Source organism: Ananas comosus, linkage group 11 (genome assembly GCF_001540865.1).
Source record: "Ananas comosus cultivar F153 linkage group 11, ASM154086v1, whole genome shotgun sequence".
Taxonomy (NCBI): Eukaryota; Viridiplantae; Streptophyta; class Magnoliopsida; order Poales; family Bromeliaceae; genus Ananas; species Ananas comosus.
Window position 1 is genome coordinate 11,108,297 of NC_033631.1, and position 15,332 is coordinate 11,123,628.

At 39.7% G+C, this 15,332-nt stretch overlaps 3 protein-coding genes and 1 long non-coding RNA gene across 4 annotated transcripts; 1 reads left to right on the forward strand and 3 right to left on the reverse strand.

The window, feature by feature from the left end:
• On the reverse strand, nucleotides 78–1,513 carry LOC109717705. Its single transcript, XM_020243580.1, has one exon. It carries the CDS (start codon nucleotides 1,205–1,207, stop codon nucleotides 287–289), a length of 921 nt encoding a protein of 306 aa, XP_020099169.1. The 5' UTR covers nucleotides 1,208–1,513; the 3' UTR covers nucleotides 78–286.
• On the reverse strand, nucleotides 1,985–7,356 carry LOC109717164 (receptor kinase-like protein Xa21). The gene is made up of 4 exons (XM_020242838.1): nucleotides 7,240–7,356; nucleotides 4,907–6,026; nucleotides 2,872–4,770; nucleotides 1,985–2,680 (listed from the first exon to the last, which is right to left on the reverse strand). The coding sequence occupies exons 1-4, from the start codon at nucleotides 7,354–7,356 to the stop codon at nucleotides 2,463–2,465; spliced, it is 3,354 nt and encodes a 1,117-aa protein (XP_020098427.1). The 3' UTR covers nucleotides 1,985–2,462.
• LOC109717165 (receptor kinase-like protein Xa21) lies at nucleotides 7,371–9,201 on the reverse strand. The gene is made up of 2 exons (XM_020242839.1): nucleotides 8,133–9,201; nucleotides 7,371–7,874 (listed from the first exon to the last, which is right to left on the reverse strand). Exons 1-2 carry the CDS (start codon nucleotides 9,199–9,201, stop codon nucleotides 7,501–7,503), a joined length of 1,443 nt encoding a protein of 480 aa, XP_020098428.1. The 3' UTR covers nucleotides 7,371–7,500.
• LOC109717706 lies at nucleotides 9,294–11,678 on the forward strand. The gene is made up of 2 exons (XR_002218261.1): nucleotides 9,294–9,380; nucleotides 9,484–11,678. It is a non-coding gene; the product is annotated as an uncharacterized LOC109717706 (long non-coding RNA).

Below are 15,332 nucleotides of genomic sequence, written 5' to 3' on the forward strand. Positions count from 1 at the left end.
TTCTATCCTCATAAGCTAAACAAAATATGCACCAATTCAACGTACTCGTAAGCAGGATGAAATACTCTTTCTGCATATAGATACATCCCTTGCTACGCTGTAGAATGAATTTAACTACTGAAACGTCAAAAAACCAAAAAAAATCTGTATAATCTGATCTAAACTGTGTTATTCAAAAGAAAAGGTTTGAAGAATCATCCACCGGAATGAAATAGAATCCTAGCTTCTTCTCCCTCTTTGCTCTAGAGATTTGTGGCTTCTCGTTTAACCGAAAAAAGGAGGCTTCTCACGGTGCTTCTTCGCTCTCGATAACTGGCTCAGTTCGACGCATCGCTGCACTCGGCATTTTGCTTCCCCCGACCCATACATTCTCCAAAACCTGACCTTCTTCTGATCTCCTCACCATCTCATCCAATTTCCTCTTCTTCACCAATTTTGTAACCCCCACCACTGCTACACCCAACACCGCTATCCCGACGACGCCGCTGCCTAAGACCACCACCACCCTGATCACCTTCTCTTTTGTGCTACGCACCGGCGATGCAGAAGCATTTATCGAAACCTTCGAGGGCTCAACAATGGCAAAGTGCCCCGTGCTTCTCGTCGTGCACGAATTCAACGAGGCCATCTTGTCGAGATGCACCGATCCGTCGAGTCCGAACCATGCACATTTCATCGACGAATTCGACCCGCCAGGCATTGCAACTTTCGGAAAGCGAAAGGCGATAGTATCATTCGATCTAAGGTTAAATTGGATCGCAAGCTGGATCGCACCACCGAAACTCGCGTTCGATGCGTCGTAGGCCAACAAACTGATCACAGGAGAGAGGAGTGTATAACCTGGCACATTGAAATAAGAGGAGGACCAGTTACTCCAATTCTGATACACAACTACGAATCTCCTTGTCTGAGGAACTGGCAATGTTCTCGGTGGAATTCGGAACGCGCTAATATTGGCCCCTCGGCGCCAAAACGTCCTACTCCGCAACCGCATCATAGAAGCCTCTATGCCGGACAAATTCGCGGGGAGGGGCACGTCGTAGATCACGCCGGTGTGAACCCCGTGCAATATGTCGAATGCACGATCGCGAATTATGGAATCCACGGAGTCGACGGCGGATACGTTGCTCGCACTCTGGCCATAAGAGAAGAGAAGAGCAGAAAAGAAGGTCGAGATCAACAACAACATGGTTTGCATTGCCGCCATCGAATCGAACCGGAATGGCGGCTCGGCTTACCGCTCTTTCTTCGAATCGGAGGCCGAACTTTTTCGCGGAACTTGTTCAAATTCGAATGATAAATGTAGGAAGAGGAGGAGGACTCATTTGAACTGCGATTCTGAGATTTTTCTTCTTATTACAAAATGGAGGGGATTCAAACAAGATTGTTTGAAGCCCCTCTTAATGAGAAAAAACAAGTGTTGCAAATGTGCGTAGGGGAAACGTACGTAAAAACACAATGGAGACGGCAAAAAGAGCAACGGTGCCAACGAGGAATTGAGAGGAAAGGAGACACGTACATGAAAACAGAAAAAGCTGGCACGGTACGTCCTTTCTAATTATAGTATTATTACAATAACGAACAAATTATGATAAATAAATAAAGGGTACCACTCCACACACACACACACACATAAAAGAAGGCGAACATATATGATTACATTCCTTGGCTAAGGATTTAATAATTGCTGTTCGATATTTCAAAAATTAGATAAAAATATAAGTAGGTGCTATTTTTTTTTTTCTCTTAAAAAGAAAAACATGATACGTTCTGATAAATTGGGAAAAAAAAAAAAAAAGTTAGAAAATTGAATCGGTAAGTGGGCCCCACATTAAACAGGCCTAGGAATATGGCCATTTAAACGTTTGCTGCAGAGCGGAAGCTATAGATACATTATTGGGCCCAATAACTCAGGTGCAAAGGGTGTGTCAGATCCTAGGCTATGGATGCTCTGCGGTTCATGTTATCCAAAGGTGGCTTCCTGTTTGTTAATCCTTCTCTTTTGCTTTTAGTTTACTTGTTGCGCACCAAGCGCTTGTTGTTTTGCCTCTGAGAGAAGTTGCTTGATCTATTCCATATGATAGTGCATAAGCTATATGTCATTAAAGGTGCTGTGGAAATGGCATGCATTTGATATCATGCTCTGTTACAAAATTATTGTAGGCTAGTGAACTCAAATTTACTGATAAAATGCTGAAAAGAAATATTTCCTATAACACCAGCTCATGCAAATTATATGTAAGTTGAAAACTTCTTGAAGAGTTGATAGGAATGAGACCTTATCGGTTAAGCTCTATGGCTTCTGATCTTCTTCAGTCTCACCACAACATCTTCCATAGTCGGCCTTTCTTTCGGCGTTTCGCTTGAGCAGGATAGGCCGAGTTCCAGGAGGGATGATAAACACCGGTTTTTTTATCCTCGCAGCTTCCTCCGTGCCGACATTAGCGGCATGGATGTTAACTTCAGAATCGAGGAGGTTTTCGTCGACGACATTCTCTATTGCAACATGAAATGACATTCTCTATTGCAACATGAAATGATTCGCCAATCCATTGTCTTAAGCTCGATCCTCCGACAAACATCTCATCGGTCGGCTTCTTCCTTGAAAAGACTTCTAACAGTAGAATGCCGTAGCTGTAAACATCCCCACTTGTCGACACTTTGCCAGCCATCCCGTACTCTATACATGTATACATAACGCGGCAGTTAGCTTTCCATCAGCGTAGTATTTTTTCTCTTTCGATCGATCAATGCAATGTAGTTTAGTCACAAAGAAATGCTTTTCTTTGGAGTTGTCATGAAACAGTTATTATACAAAGTAAACAAGTAGCATACTAAGAAAATGTATTCAGCAGTTTTGAAGTGACGTACCTGGAGCAATATAGCCTATTGTGCCTGGTGCGCTTGTTAATATAGAGCATGAATCATCCTCGGAAATTAACTTCGCAATGCCAAAGTCGCTGACATGAGCCGACATGTCCTCGTCGATGAGAATATTACTAGGCTTCAGATCACAGTGCACCGCAGGTGTTGGGCATTGGTGATGCAGATATTCCAACGCAAGCGCCACATCCGTCATTATGTTTATCCTCTGAATGAGGTCCAAGTAGTGGATATGAGAATATAACCACTTTTCGAGGCTCCCGTTTGGCATATATTGAAGAATTAAGGCCTTAAACTCTAAGGTAGAGCAAGTGCTTATAATCTTAACAAGATTTCTATGCCTAACAGTACTTAGCACTTGGCATTCTGCATCAAAACTTGCTGATGCTTTTTGCAGCTGAAGGTTTAGCACTTTAACTGCAATAAGCATTCCGTCATCTAATCGGCCTTTGTAGACCGAACCAAAACTTCCTGAACCGAGTAAGTTTGTGTCATCGAAATCATCAGTGGCACGCACAAGCTCGTGGTAAGAAATTCTTCTATGGTTATTCACAGCCAACTGATCTACAGTACTAATTTTCTTAATCTTCTTTCTCCTAATCATGAATATTATGAGGAAACAAGCTGACAATATAGCAAAAGCTGTGGGAAGAAGGATTTCTAGTAGATATTTTCTGCTTCTTGAATTTGGAATGGGTGTTGCCATGCACGGCGGTACACCAAATTTACTTGCTCCGCACAATGCCAAGTTGCCTATGAAAGAGCTAGCTGTGAGGTGATTGAATATTCCTCCTTGCGGAATTTCGCCTTCTAGTTTGTTATATGACAAATTTAGGCTAACCAGGTAACGAAGTCTTGAAAAAGATTTCGGAATCGAACCTGCAAGGGCGTTTGAGGATAGATTCATACTAATCAAGTTTAGTAAACCACCAAAAGATTCGGGAATTGGACCTGGGAATGAATTGCTTGAAAGGTTCAGGTTGGTAAGCATTTGGAGATTGCCTAAAGTGCTTGGAATATTACCAGAAAATTTATTTGCCGAAAAATCCATTACTTGTACTAATTTCATGTTTCCAACTTCTGCAGGTATTACCCCAACCAAAGAATTATATGAGAGGTTAAATAGCACGAGATCTGTGAGCCTCCAGATTGCCGAAGGTACTGTCAAGGACAGTAAATTCGCAGCTAGAGAAATTTCCTGAAGTCCAGTTCCATTAGATATTGACTCAGGCATTGCTCCTGAAATCATATTTTCCTCAAGGTGCAACTGGCCCAGATGTCTTAATAGAAATAATTCCTTGGGAATTGATCCATTTAATAGGTTGTTTTGCAGATGCAGCCGTTGTAGATTCCGTAGATTACTTATTGAAGTTGGGATTTCTCCGCTGAATCCATTACTACTTAAGTCCAAATTGTTCAGACCACTAAGATTTCCAATTGCAGAAGGAATATTTCCGTTGAGTTGGCAATTAGCAATGTATAGCACCTGAAGATTTCTTGAGAGATTTCCAACAGCAACTGGCAGAGAGCTTTTGAATTGATTGTTCCCAATATACAAACTCGTCAAATGCTTGCAATTAGCCAGAGGTGAAAGGAACTCCAATCTGCCGCTAAGTTGGTTTTCCGCAAGATTCAAGAAACGAAGAAGCTGGAGATTGTTAAATGTTGTGGGAACTGGGCCAGTAAAACTATTATAGGAGAGTTCAATGGCTGATAACAGCGAACGATTAGATAGAGAAGCCGGTATCTTTCCACTAAACAGATTTGCTGCAAGATTTAAGACTCTGTAGTTTTGGGAGCCGGTTGCCAATGTCAACCGGAAGATGTCCGGTAAAATTATTGAGAGTAAGGTCAAGAAACTGCAGGGAAGATATGTTAAAGATTGTGCTTATCTCTCCTGTCAATCCATAATTCTGCCCCAGGAGGAGGGTTTGCAAGTTCGGTAGTCGTCCCAACTCATTAGGAATCATCCCATAGAGGTTATTAGAATCAATCTCAAATTGCTCAAGTTTGGTGAGGTTACCAAATGAGGATGGTATAGGCCCAGAAAGATTATTGCTGTAAAGAAGTAATATCCTAAGACTTGGTAGGTTCCCAAATTCAACTGGTATATTCCCCATGAATTGGTTGTTGTACAATTCTATGTCTATTAGATACTTGCACTGGCCCAACTGCTGTGGGATCAAGCCCGTCAACCGGTTATCATCTAGATAAAACTTTTGAATGAGTGGCAGCCATAGGCCATTACCGCCTTTTGGAATGTATCCGGTGAGCATGTTCTTCGACACAGCGAGGATCTGTAGTGAAGATAGGTTGAAGATCGAACTTGGTAATGTGCCCGTCAAGCCATTTTGCTTCACATGCAGGACCTCCAAATTGATGAGACGGCCGAGCTCCGTCGGAATGCCACCTTGTAGATTGTTGGAGGAAAGTTCAAGTATTGTAAGCTGCGTTAGGTTTGCGATAGAAGGCGGTATCAAGCCAGTGAGGTTATTGATGCTAAGAGATAAGAAACGGAGCTCAGGGTAGTTCCCAAGCTCAGCGGGTATAGTTCCAGTGAGTTGGTTGATTGCAAATGATAGCGCTTGGAGATTCGCAGAGCCGGTTCCTGTTGGAATGTAACCGGAAAACTCATTGATTGCACAATTTAGCAACTCAAGGGAGGAGATGTTGAAGATGGATGGTGGGATAGGTCCGGAGAGTCGGTTCCCTTCGAGGAAGAGTGTTTTTAATCGACGGAGACGACCGAGGTCATCGGGGAGATGGCCAGAGAGAGAGTTATTGGAGAGGTTGAGAATGCTGAGGAAGGAGAGGTTGGCAACATGCGGTGCGATGGTGCCGCGAAGGGCGGCGTGGTTGAGTTGTAAGGCTGTAACTCGCTCCCCACGGCGGCTGCACCGCACTCCATACCAGCTGCAGAAGGATGTGTTAGCATTCCAGCTGCGTGAGAGGACATCATGGGGATCGGATGTGATGCGTCCTTTGATGGCCAGCAATGCCGACAGATCAGTGCTGTAGTCAGTTGACAATTCCGTCGTCTGCTGCGAACAAGAAAATAGTAAGATGAGCAGCATCATTATACTCTTGAAGGAAAGTGGATTGTTCATTGTGTTGGTTTGGAGCATCATGTTCTCCTCAGTTCTCTGTGAGACAAAAGGACAACAATAATTCATCAATGTGAGTATTCAAAAGTCTTGCTTTCGGTCAGCAATTTCTACGCAGTGAACTGAAGAAAAATATCTGATTGTTGACTCCCCTTCACCGTCCATCAAACAAATTATTGCATGCGCTGCAGTATTTATTGTTTCTTAGGGGAGAAAAAGATGATAAAAAAATTATAACATTTGAAATATAGACTTTCAAGTATTGTAGACTATATTTAATGATCAATATTTAGACTTTAAAGTCTTTAGACACAGTGTGTGAATCGAGTGCAGTGCATTCAATAATTTCTCCTGTCCATTCTGTTGGTGGATTGTTGATTAAAAAGTCCTAGCTGTTGCTTTTGTTGGTTTTTGAAGTTTCTAGCAGGCTCCAAACTCTAGATTATTGTTCTAAGAAACCCACTATGGCATTTTTTTGGTTTCTTAATGTGGAAAAGCTACTTTTTATATGATTAATTTGGTTGACTAATATATATTTAGTCCAAGTCAAAGTTAATGGAATTGCTTGCATTAGTGGAATTCTAGATGAGTAATAGAATTAGGAATATAGTAGTTCATTTTTATCTAGATTGAAGTGTTCTTTGACAGAGAGGTTTGGTCCTGCTTTTACTTTTATTTTTACCCGCAATCATAGTTTGTAAGGGTAAACGTTGTCTAAGAATTTGTAAAAATTAAAAATTAGAGTGCAATGAAGTGATATTAATTGTGAGAATTGAAAAGAAGAATCACATGAAACATTCTGATCGATCGACCATACCTACTGCTCTTGGCTGAGGGCTTAATAGTTAGTACCTAAGGTTCCAAGTTTGAAACTTAGTTGCCTTAAATTTTTAGCTGAATTCATTTCTCAAAAAATAAAAAAAACAAGTAGCTTGCTACCTTTCTTTGTCAGCAAAAACACACACACATGATGCCTTTTGATAAATTGGGAAAAAAAAGTTGGAAAATTGAATAGGGGATCCCACACAAAGGACCCCACATCAAATGGGCCTAGGAATATTGCAATTTAAGATTTTGCTTAAGAGTGGAAGCTTAAGATACATTATTGGGCTCAAACCCAATAACATTAGGTGTTTTGGTATGTGTCTGTTGCAAAGAGTGTGTGAACTTCTCTGCTATGTGCGCTTTGGGCTTCATGTTATCACAAGGTGATTTCCTATTTAGTAACCCTTCTTTTTTTCTTGCAGTTTACTTGTTGTGCACCAAGTGCTTGTTGTTTTGCCTCTGAGAAGCTGCTTGATCTATTGCTCATAGCAGTGCATAAGCTATATGTCATTAGAGGTGCAGTGGAAATAGCACTTGATATCATGCTCTATTAGAAAATTATTGTAGACTAGTGAGCTCAAATTTACTGATAAAATGCTAAAAGGAATACTTCCTATAACACCAGCTCATGCAATTATATATAAATCGATAACTTCTTCAAGAGTTGATAAGAATGAGCCCTTTTCGGTTAAGCTCTATGGTTTCTGATCTTCTTCAGTCTCACCACAACATCTTCCATAGTCGGCCTTTCTTTTGGTGATTCTCTTGAGCAGGATATGCCCAGTTCTAGGAGTGATAACAAACACTGGTAGTCCAAGCTCGCAGCCTCCGCATTCATCTTATCACCGTTGGCAGCGTCGATGTTCACTTCATATTTGAGAAGATTTTTGTCGACAACATTTTCTATTGCATTTGGAAAGGACTCAGAAACCCATCGTCGTAAGCTCGATTCTCCCGCAAACATCTCATCTGTAGGCTTCTTCCTTGAAAAGGTCTCCAACAATAGAATGCCATAGCTGTAGACATCACCGCTGGTTGATACTTTACCAGCTTGTCCATACTCTGCACACATTTTTTCATGAGAAAGCTAGTTAATTTTTTTGTCATAAGCAAAAGATTGCACAAAAGATAATTCATCTGATCCTTAATTGATCTGCAACTTTTTTGCAAAAAAGATGCAAAGCTTCTGGATACTAAAGTAATAGAATTTTAATTGATCTGCAACTTTTTTGCAAAAAGGATGCAAAGCTTCTGGATACTAAAGTAATAGAATTTTAATATGTAGCAATTTTGTAGCAGGAAAGGGTTGAAATGATGTACCAGGAGCCATATAGCCGATCGTGCCTGGGGTGCTCGTTAATATAGCACAAGAATCATCCTCAGAAAGCAGCCTCGATATGCCAAAGTCACTCAAACGCGCTGAAAGGTTCTCACCCATGAGTATGTTACCAGGCTTCAAATCACAGTGCACCACAGCTATCGGGCAATGGTGATGCAGATATTCCAGTGCAAGCGCCACGTCCATCATAATGTGAATTCTCTGATTCAGGTTTAAGTAGTAGTTATGAGAATATAGCCATTTCTCAAGGCTCCCTTGCGGCATATATTGAAGAATTAGGGCTTTGACCTCTGGGCTAGAGCACGTGCTTATAATCTTAACTAGATTTCTGTGCTTGGCAGTGCTCAGTACTTCGCATTCTGCATCAAAACTTGCCGACGCTTTGCTCGATTGAAGGTTCAGTATTTTAATGGCAACGAGCAGTCCATCATCCAACCGACCTTTGTAGACCAACCCAAAACTTCCTGAACCGAGCAAGTTTGTCTCATTGAAATTGTCGGTTGCATAAATAAGCTCTTGGTACGAAATTCTTCTGTGGTTTTTCACATCCAACTGATTAACAGTAGTAGTTGTCTTAATCTTTTTTCTTTTAAACATGAGTAGTAGGAGGAGGCCAGCTGAAAAGATGACGACTGCTGCAATTGTTGGAAGAAGGAATTTAAGCAAATTCCTTTTGATTCTTGATTCTGGACCGGCGGTAGTTGTGCAAGGCGGTAAACCGAATTTTCTCCCTCCACACAAGGCGGTGTTTCCCATGAAAGATTCAGCTGTGAGATTGTCAAATGCTCCTCCTTGTGGGATTTCGCCTTGTAACTGGTTGTACGATAGATTTAGGTTAACAAGATAATGAAGTCTCGTTAGAGACTTTGGAATCGTACCTACAAGGGCATTTGAGGATAGGTCCAAACTGTTTATGCTTATCAAACCACCCAAGGATTCTGGAATGGGGCCGGTAAACGAATTGCTTGAAAGATTCAGGTAAGTGAGCATTTGGAGATTCCCTAAAGCGCTTGGAATATTACCCGAGAATTTATTTGTGGAAAAATCCATTACTTCTATTAATTTCAAGTTTCCAATTTCTTCAGGTACAGAACCATCCAAAGAATTATGTGAGAAGTTAAGCAGCAGGACATTTGTGAGCCTCCAGATGGTAGAAGGTATTCTTGATGATAATAAATTGGCAGCTAGAGAAATTTCTTGCAGTTCACTTCCATTTATGATTAACTCGGGTATTGATCCAGAAATCATATTTTGGTGTAGGTACATTTTGCCCAAATATCTTAACAGAAACAATTCCTCTGGAATTGATCCTTCCAATTTGTTATCATACAGATACAATTGCTGTAAGTTCTCAAGCTGTGCAATCGAAGATGGGATTTTTCCGCTAAATTCATTACCACTTAGGTCCAAGTTCATCAGGTTGCTCAGATTTCCTATTCCAGCAGGAATATTTCCGTCAAGTTGGCAATTAGAGATGCGTAATTCCCAGAGACCCATGGAGAGATTCCCGACAACAGTTGGAAGGGAACCTTTGAATTGATTATTCCCAAGTAATAGAACCTCCAAGTTCTTGCAATTTGTCAAAGAAGAGAGGAACTCCAATCCACCGCTGAGTCGGTTCGACGCAAGATTCAAAATTTGAAGCAGCTGCAAATTTCCAATTGTTGTGGGCACAGGTCCACTGAAACTATTCTGTGATAGCTCTACAACCGTCAACATCGAGCAATTAGAGAGGGAAGTCGGTATCTGTCCGGTAAAGTGATTGACACCAAGATGAAGTCTCTGGAGACTCGGGAGCAGAAAACCGACATTCTCTGGAAGATACCCCGAGAACTTATTATAAGTGATATCGAGAATCTGCAACGAAGATATGTTGAAGATTGCACTAGGTATCTCTCCTCTCAATCCATAATTCTGTCCCAAATACAAGTATTGCAATCTATGCAGGTAACCTAATTCATAAGGAATCACCCCATGAAGATTATTTATTTCAAGATCAAGGACCGTGAGTTCCGTGAGGTTACCCAATGAGGAAGGAACCGGCCCGGTGAGCTTGTTGCTGCCGAGACCTAAGATCTTAAGCTTTCTCAGGCTTCCGAATTCAGCCGGTATGTTCCCGCTGAATTGGTTTTTGTATAAAACAACATCTATTAAGTGCATGCAATGGCTCAATTGCCTTGGTATCAATCCCCTGAACTGATTATCATTTAGATAGAGGCTTTGAATTGACGGAAGCCATAAGCCATTTATGCCTTCCGGGATGTATCCGGTTAGCTTGTTTGTCGCCACAGAGAGCATTTGAAGTGAAGACAGGTTGAAGATTGAGCTCGGTAATGGGCCCGTAAAGCCATTTAGGCCCAAATTTAAGTATTGAAGATCAAATAGAAGGCTGAGTTGGTGTGGAATTTCACCTTGCAGGCTGTTTTCGGAAATATCTAATAGTGTAAGCTGTGTGAGGTTGGCTAAAGAAGGCGGTATCGAGCCGGTGAGGTTGTTACCTCTGAGAGATAAGAAACAGAGCTTTGGGTAGTTCCCAAGAGCAGCAGGTATGTTTCCGACCAGTCGATTGTACAGTAACGATACTACTTGTAGATTCACGGAGATTGGTTTTTCAATCGGAACGCACCCGGAGAACGAGTTGTTTGCGAGGTCAACGTACGCAAGCGAAGAGAGATTGAAAATGGTAGGCGGTATGGGTCCCGAGAGACGGTTGAACATGAGGTCGAGCGTCCTGAGACGGCGAAGGCGACCGAGGCCATCGGGGATAGGGCCCGAGAGTGAGTTGTTGGAGAGGTCGAGGGCGGTGAGGAATGAGAGGTTGGCAATGTGGGGGGCGATGGAGCCTTCGAGGGAGAGACTGGCAAGCGACAGGGCCGTGACTCGATCCGGCACATGTCGGCGGCCGCACGCGACACCGACCCAACTGCACAAGGATGCGTTGGTGCTCCAGCTACGCGAGAGGACGTTGAAGGGATCGGAAGTGATGCGCGCTTTGATGGCGAGCAATGCGGATAGATCGGTAGAATAGCTGGTCGATGATTTCGCAGGCCGAGGCAGTAGGACTAGAACTAGCAATAGAATGTAAAAGAGAGGTGGAAGCTTGGCCATTTTTTTTCGGCTGGTGAGAGTTGCATGGGAGCTTTCGCTGTGAATGTATTAAGATGCTTCTTGGTCAACGTTTTCTACGTAAGAGTGGACCCTAAAAGAAAAGGGGTAGTAGCGGTGGGAGGTTGACTTTTAGCACGCAATTGTTGACTTTGCTTTTGGAGTGGTCAAAAAGGAACTTTTTTGTGGGACGCTTCGCTCGGAATCTGGTCTCTCGCGCGGATAACCACAAATTTCCAATTTGTTTATGGGACAGCAGGTCCATTATTAATTTCCAACCGAGTTTCTCGTGAAATTTAATGCTTAGGTTCTTGTTGTTTTTCTATTTATATATTTTTGTTGATTCATGGAATCTTTAGGACAGTAACTATGATTTGTAACAAAAATGGAGAATGTGGTTGGAGAGATAAATTTTATGACTCCATTTTGCTATATTCTATTTCTCGCTCTGTTTAGTGAATGTCTTTGTGACTATTTATGATATCAATTGTTCTAAATCAAGCTTAGGCGTCGATTATAGAGATTTAGCAAAGAAAATACTTGATTAGATTTCTCGCATAAACTCATCTTCTCGGTAAAAATAACGTAACTACGTAACAAAACGTGACTCTCTTTTTATAACTCATGAAAAAATAAAATAAAATAAAATAAAATAAAAAGAGTACATCTCTTTCTTTCACCGTTGTCGTTTAGTACAGGACAAGGACATTAGACACGCCCACTCTTTTTGACTAGAGAGAGAGAGGGCTATACAGGATCAGCTTTTGCATAGCAATAATGTTCAGTTCAACACAATTAGTCAAAAGTTTGGTATTCGTGGGTCGCAATTACTCCATCTTGAGCCACCGATACACAATTACACGTACAAAATTGGATTCACAAAATTAAAAGTACTAACATAATCAGCACACCATGTCATAGTGTATTGTTGATGTAATTGCAATCAAATCTTTCTATGTGAGATAACCAATATGTTAACAGTACATAGAAAATCAATATTGTCAAAAAATAAAAATAAACTGATTTAGCTGTACTAAAAATATAAACTGATTTCACTATATTCTAAATCCGTCACACCACAATAAAAAAAGAGAGTACGTAGACATCAATGATTTTTTTTTTAATTTTTTTAAAAATAAATAGCATGTTATCCGCTTCGTTTATTTTATTTAGAAATAAATTTAGCTAAAAATGTGAATCAATTAGGATTCAAACTTAGGACCTCGAATACCAACCATCAAGTGCTTTGCCACTTGCGCTAGGGACAGTCAGTGTAGACATCAGTAACTTGATTCCACACTACTGCATACGAAAATACAGAGAGAGAGAGAGAGAGAGAGAGAGAGAGGAAATATTATATAGATTGCTGGAGCTCCCTTCACTCCAAGCAAGAAGAGGAGAAATGTGCTCTCAAAATTCTCCGCTTCCTCGCCTGGAGAAAAGTGAGCCCCAGCAACACAAAAAACCCCTCCTCTCTAATCGAAAATGAGAGAAATTATTAAGCACCATTACATGGAGAAGTGCACTTAAATAGACCAAATATGGAGTTTTGGAAAGTTATAACCCACAATTTGGCACAGTAAATAAAACTTACTAAAAAAAAAAAGAATCTAATTCTAATATGCGCCGAATTTGGAATCTAATTCTAATGTTTCCATCTATTTTACCCAAAAAAAAAGAGAAAAAATCTAATGTCGGCAACGTATTGTTATCTGGATTCTGAATCTGCATCGATTTGTAAAAAGAATCTCACGTAGATCTCACAAAGTTCATTAAAACGTTGCTATATCATTAAATAAATGTATTGCGACGATATATAGAGGGAAAGGAAACAAGGGGAAATTGGAATGTCAAAAAGGGGTGGTTAATCAAATCGTTTCATTCATTGTTTTTGATGAATTAGAGAACACCTTACTTATATTAATTGCACTTGCCTATTATATCTGCTGAATTATATATTAAAGATAGAACCTAAATTTTTTTATTTTTTAAGTTTTCTTTAATCGATTAATATTAAATTTTAGAGCTCAAATAACTATTAGCAATTAATTAATTAAGTTTTTTTATTTCCCTATAAACTAGTTTATGCTATTAAATTTTCTAAATTATCGATAAATTTAGTAAAATCTCTAGTTTATTTGGCGAAAATTCCACACTTCCGGAAACTGGTACTGGGCCATAAAATTCATGATCTGGTTTAATTGGGCTCTTAATAGAAAAGCATAAGAAGTTTACTGGCCCAAAACGGAATGAATAATTGTTTTTTAAATAGAGCCCTAACGAAGCCCATATTTAGGAAATGGCCGGGAAAAATTGTTCAACTCTTTAGTATGCTTTTGTAACAATAGCGCAAGTGGCAAATGGCTTGATGATTGGTACCCGAGATCCCAAGTTCGAATTCTAGTTGATTTACATTTCAAGCTAAGTTTATTTTTAAATGAAATAAACAAAGCAGGTAGCATGCTACGGAGATTGAGCGCAATCATATGAGTTCAACGAAAACTAAATTTGGAATCAATTTGAATGAGTCTATTGAGATTTAGGACTATTTGATGTCTACACAGTGTATTTTCAAAGTTAATAATTCTTTTTTTTTTTTCTACACAGACAATTTAGGTGTTGTTTGTCATTTATATTTATAAATTTAAATTATTAGAAAATAAGTGTTGTATGGATAACACAATAGTTTCTCGAACGGCACAATTTTCATACGCTTCTGTTTGTGTACAAAAATAAAATTGTAATTTGACCATAAATCAAACTTATTGAAAGTTACTAACTTACTATTAGTCTGAGTTTGAATTTTCGAAAGCAACTTTTTCTTTAAATGGTTTGAGATCATCTTTCACAAAAAAAAAAAAAAGGTTCAAATTAAATCTATCTTATAAATAGATAACGAATCTCTGCTTCTAGTTGACGACAAAATCAATATTTTTTATTTTTACAAAACTTATTTTTAATCGATAACAATTATGTCAATCTAAATACCCCGCTAACAAATAAAGAATACTAATAAACAGTAGAAATCGCCTTCGTCTATAATTTCTTATACTTTACATATGCATAATTTTTAATACATGAAAGTGCTTTATTGAAGTACAATACACAATAAACTATGCAATATAAGCAATACTATCAATATATTTTGTAAATAGTGGCAAAGTTTACATTCATAATTTTTTCCCTGGCTAGCTAGTTAAGTATTTATAAACTTATCTAGTCATTTTTTTAACAAAAATTCAAAGAAAAAAAAAAAACTGTATAACTACTGAATATTGAGGTGTAGAATATATGTACACTTCTTAATTACTGTACATCCTTATAATTAAGAAGTGTACAAAACATATTTTATACAGTATTGTACGCAGAAACGTGTACTACTACCTAGGAGCGTATTGGATCTTAACCGAAGAAGGGTTAACGGTACAAAAGAAAAGGAGATGGGACGTTGGAGGTGACCGCATAGGGTCCATTATAGGTACGACCATGTCCCCATAGACTAGACAATACATAGGTATAGGTTACCCAAGGTATAGGTATAGATATAGGTATAAATATATACGTACGAAGAGATGGAATATGATAGGAGGGGGAAGGACGTGAGAGAGGCGTCATAAAAGTACGGAATACGGAGCAAGTTCCCAAACGCCCTCGTACCCGTTTGCGTAGTCACTCGGGCGAAACCCGCCATATTAATTCTCCGTGTACCCGTGACCCACCCTACCTACTAAGGATGTCAATAGGTATAGATATCCAAAATTTTATTCGAACTCGAATCCGAATGAAACAGATATATTCGATGGATATGGTTATAAAAAATAGAAATTCGACGGATATACATTCGGATATGAATTTTGATTGTACCCGATCCGAACCCGAACTCGGTCTGAATCCGAATTTATTTTGTATTATATATATATATATAGAGTTGATCTATGATACTTTTACAAGTATCATCCCCATGTTGCTATCACGTTTTTAGCCATTGGATCTACTTTTTGATTACAAATAACCCTGGGATCAAACACTATTCCACCTACCACCACCTACCACCACCTACCACCATCATCTCAACC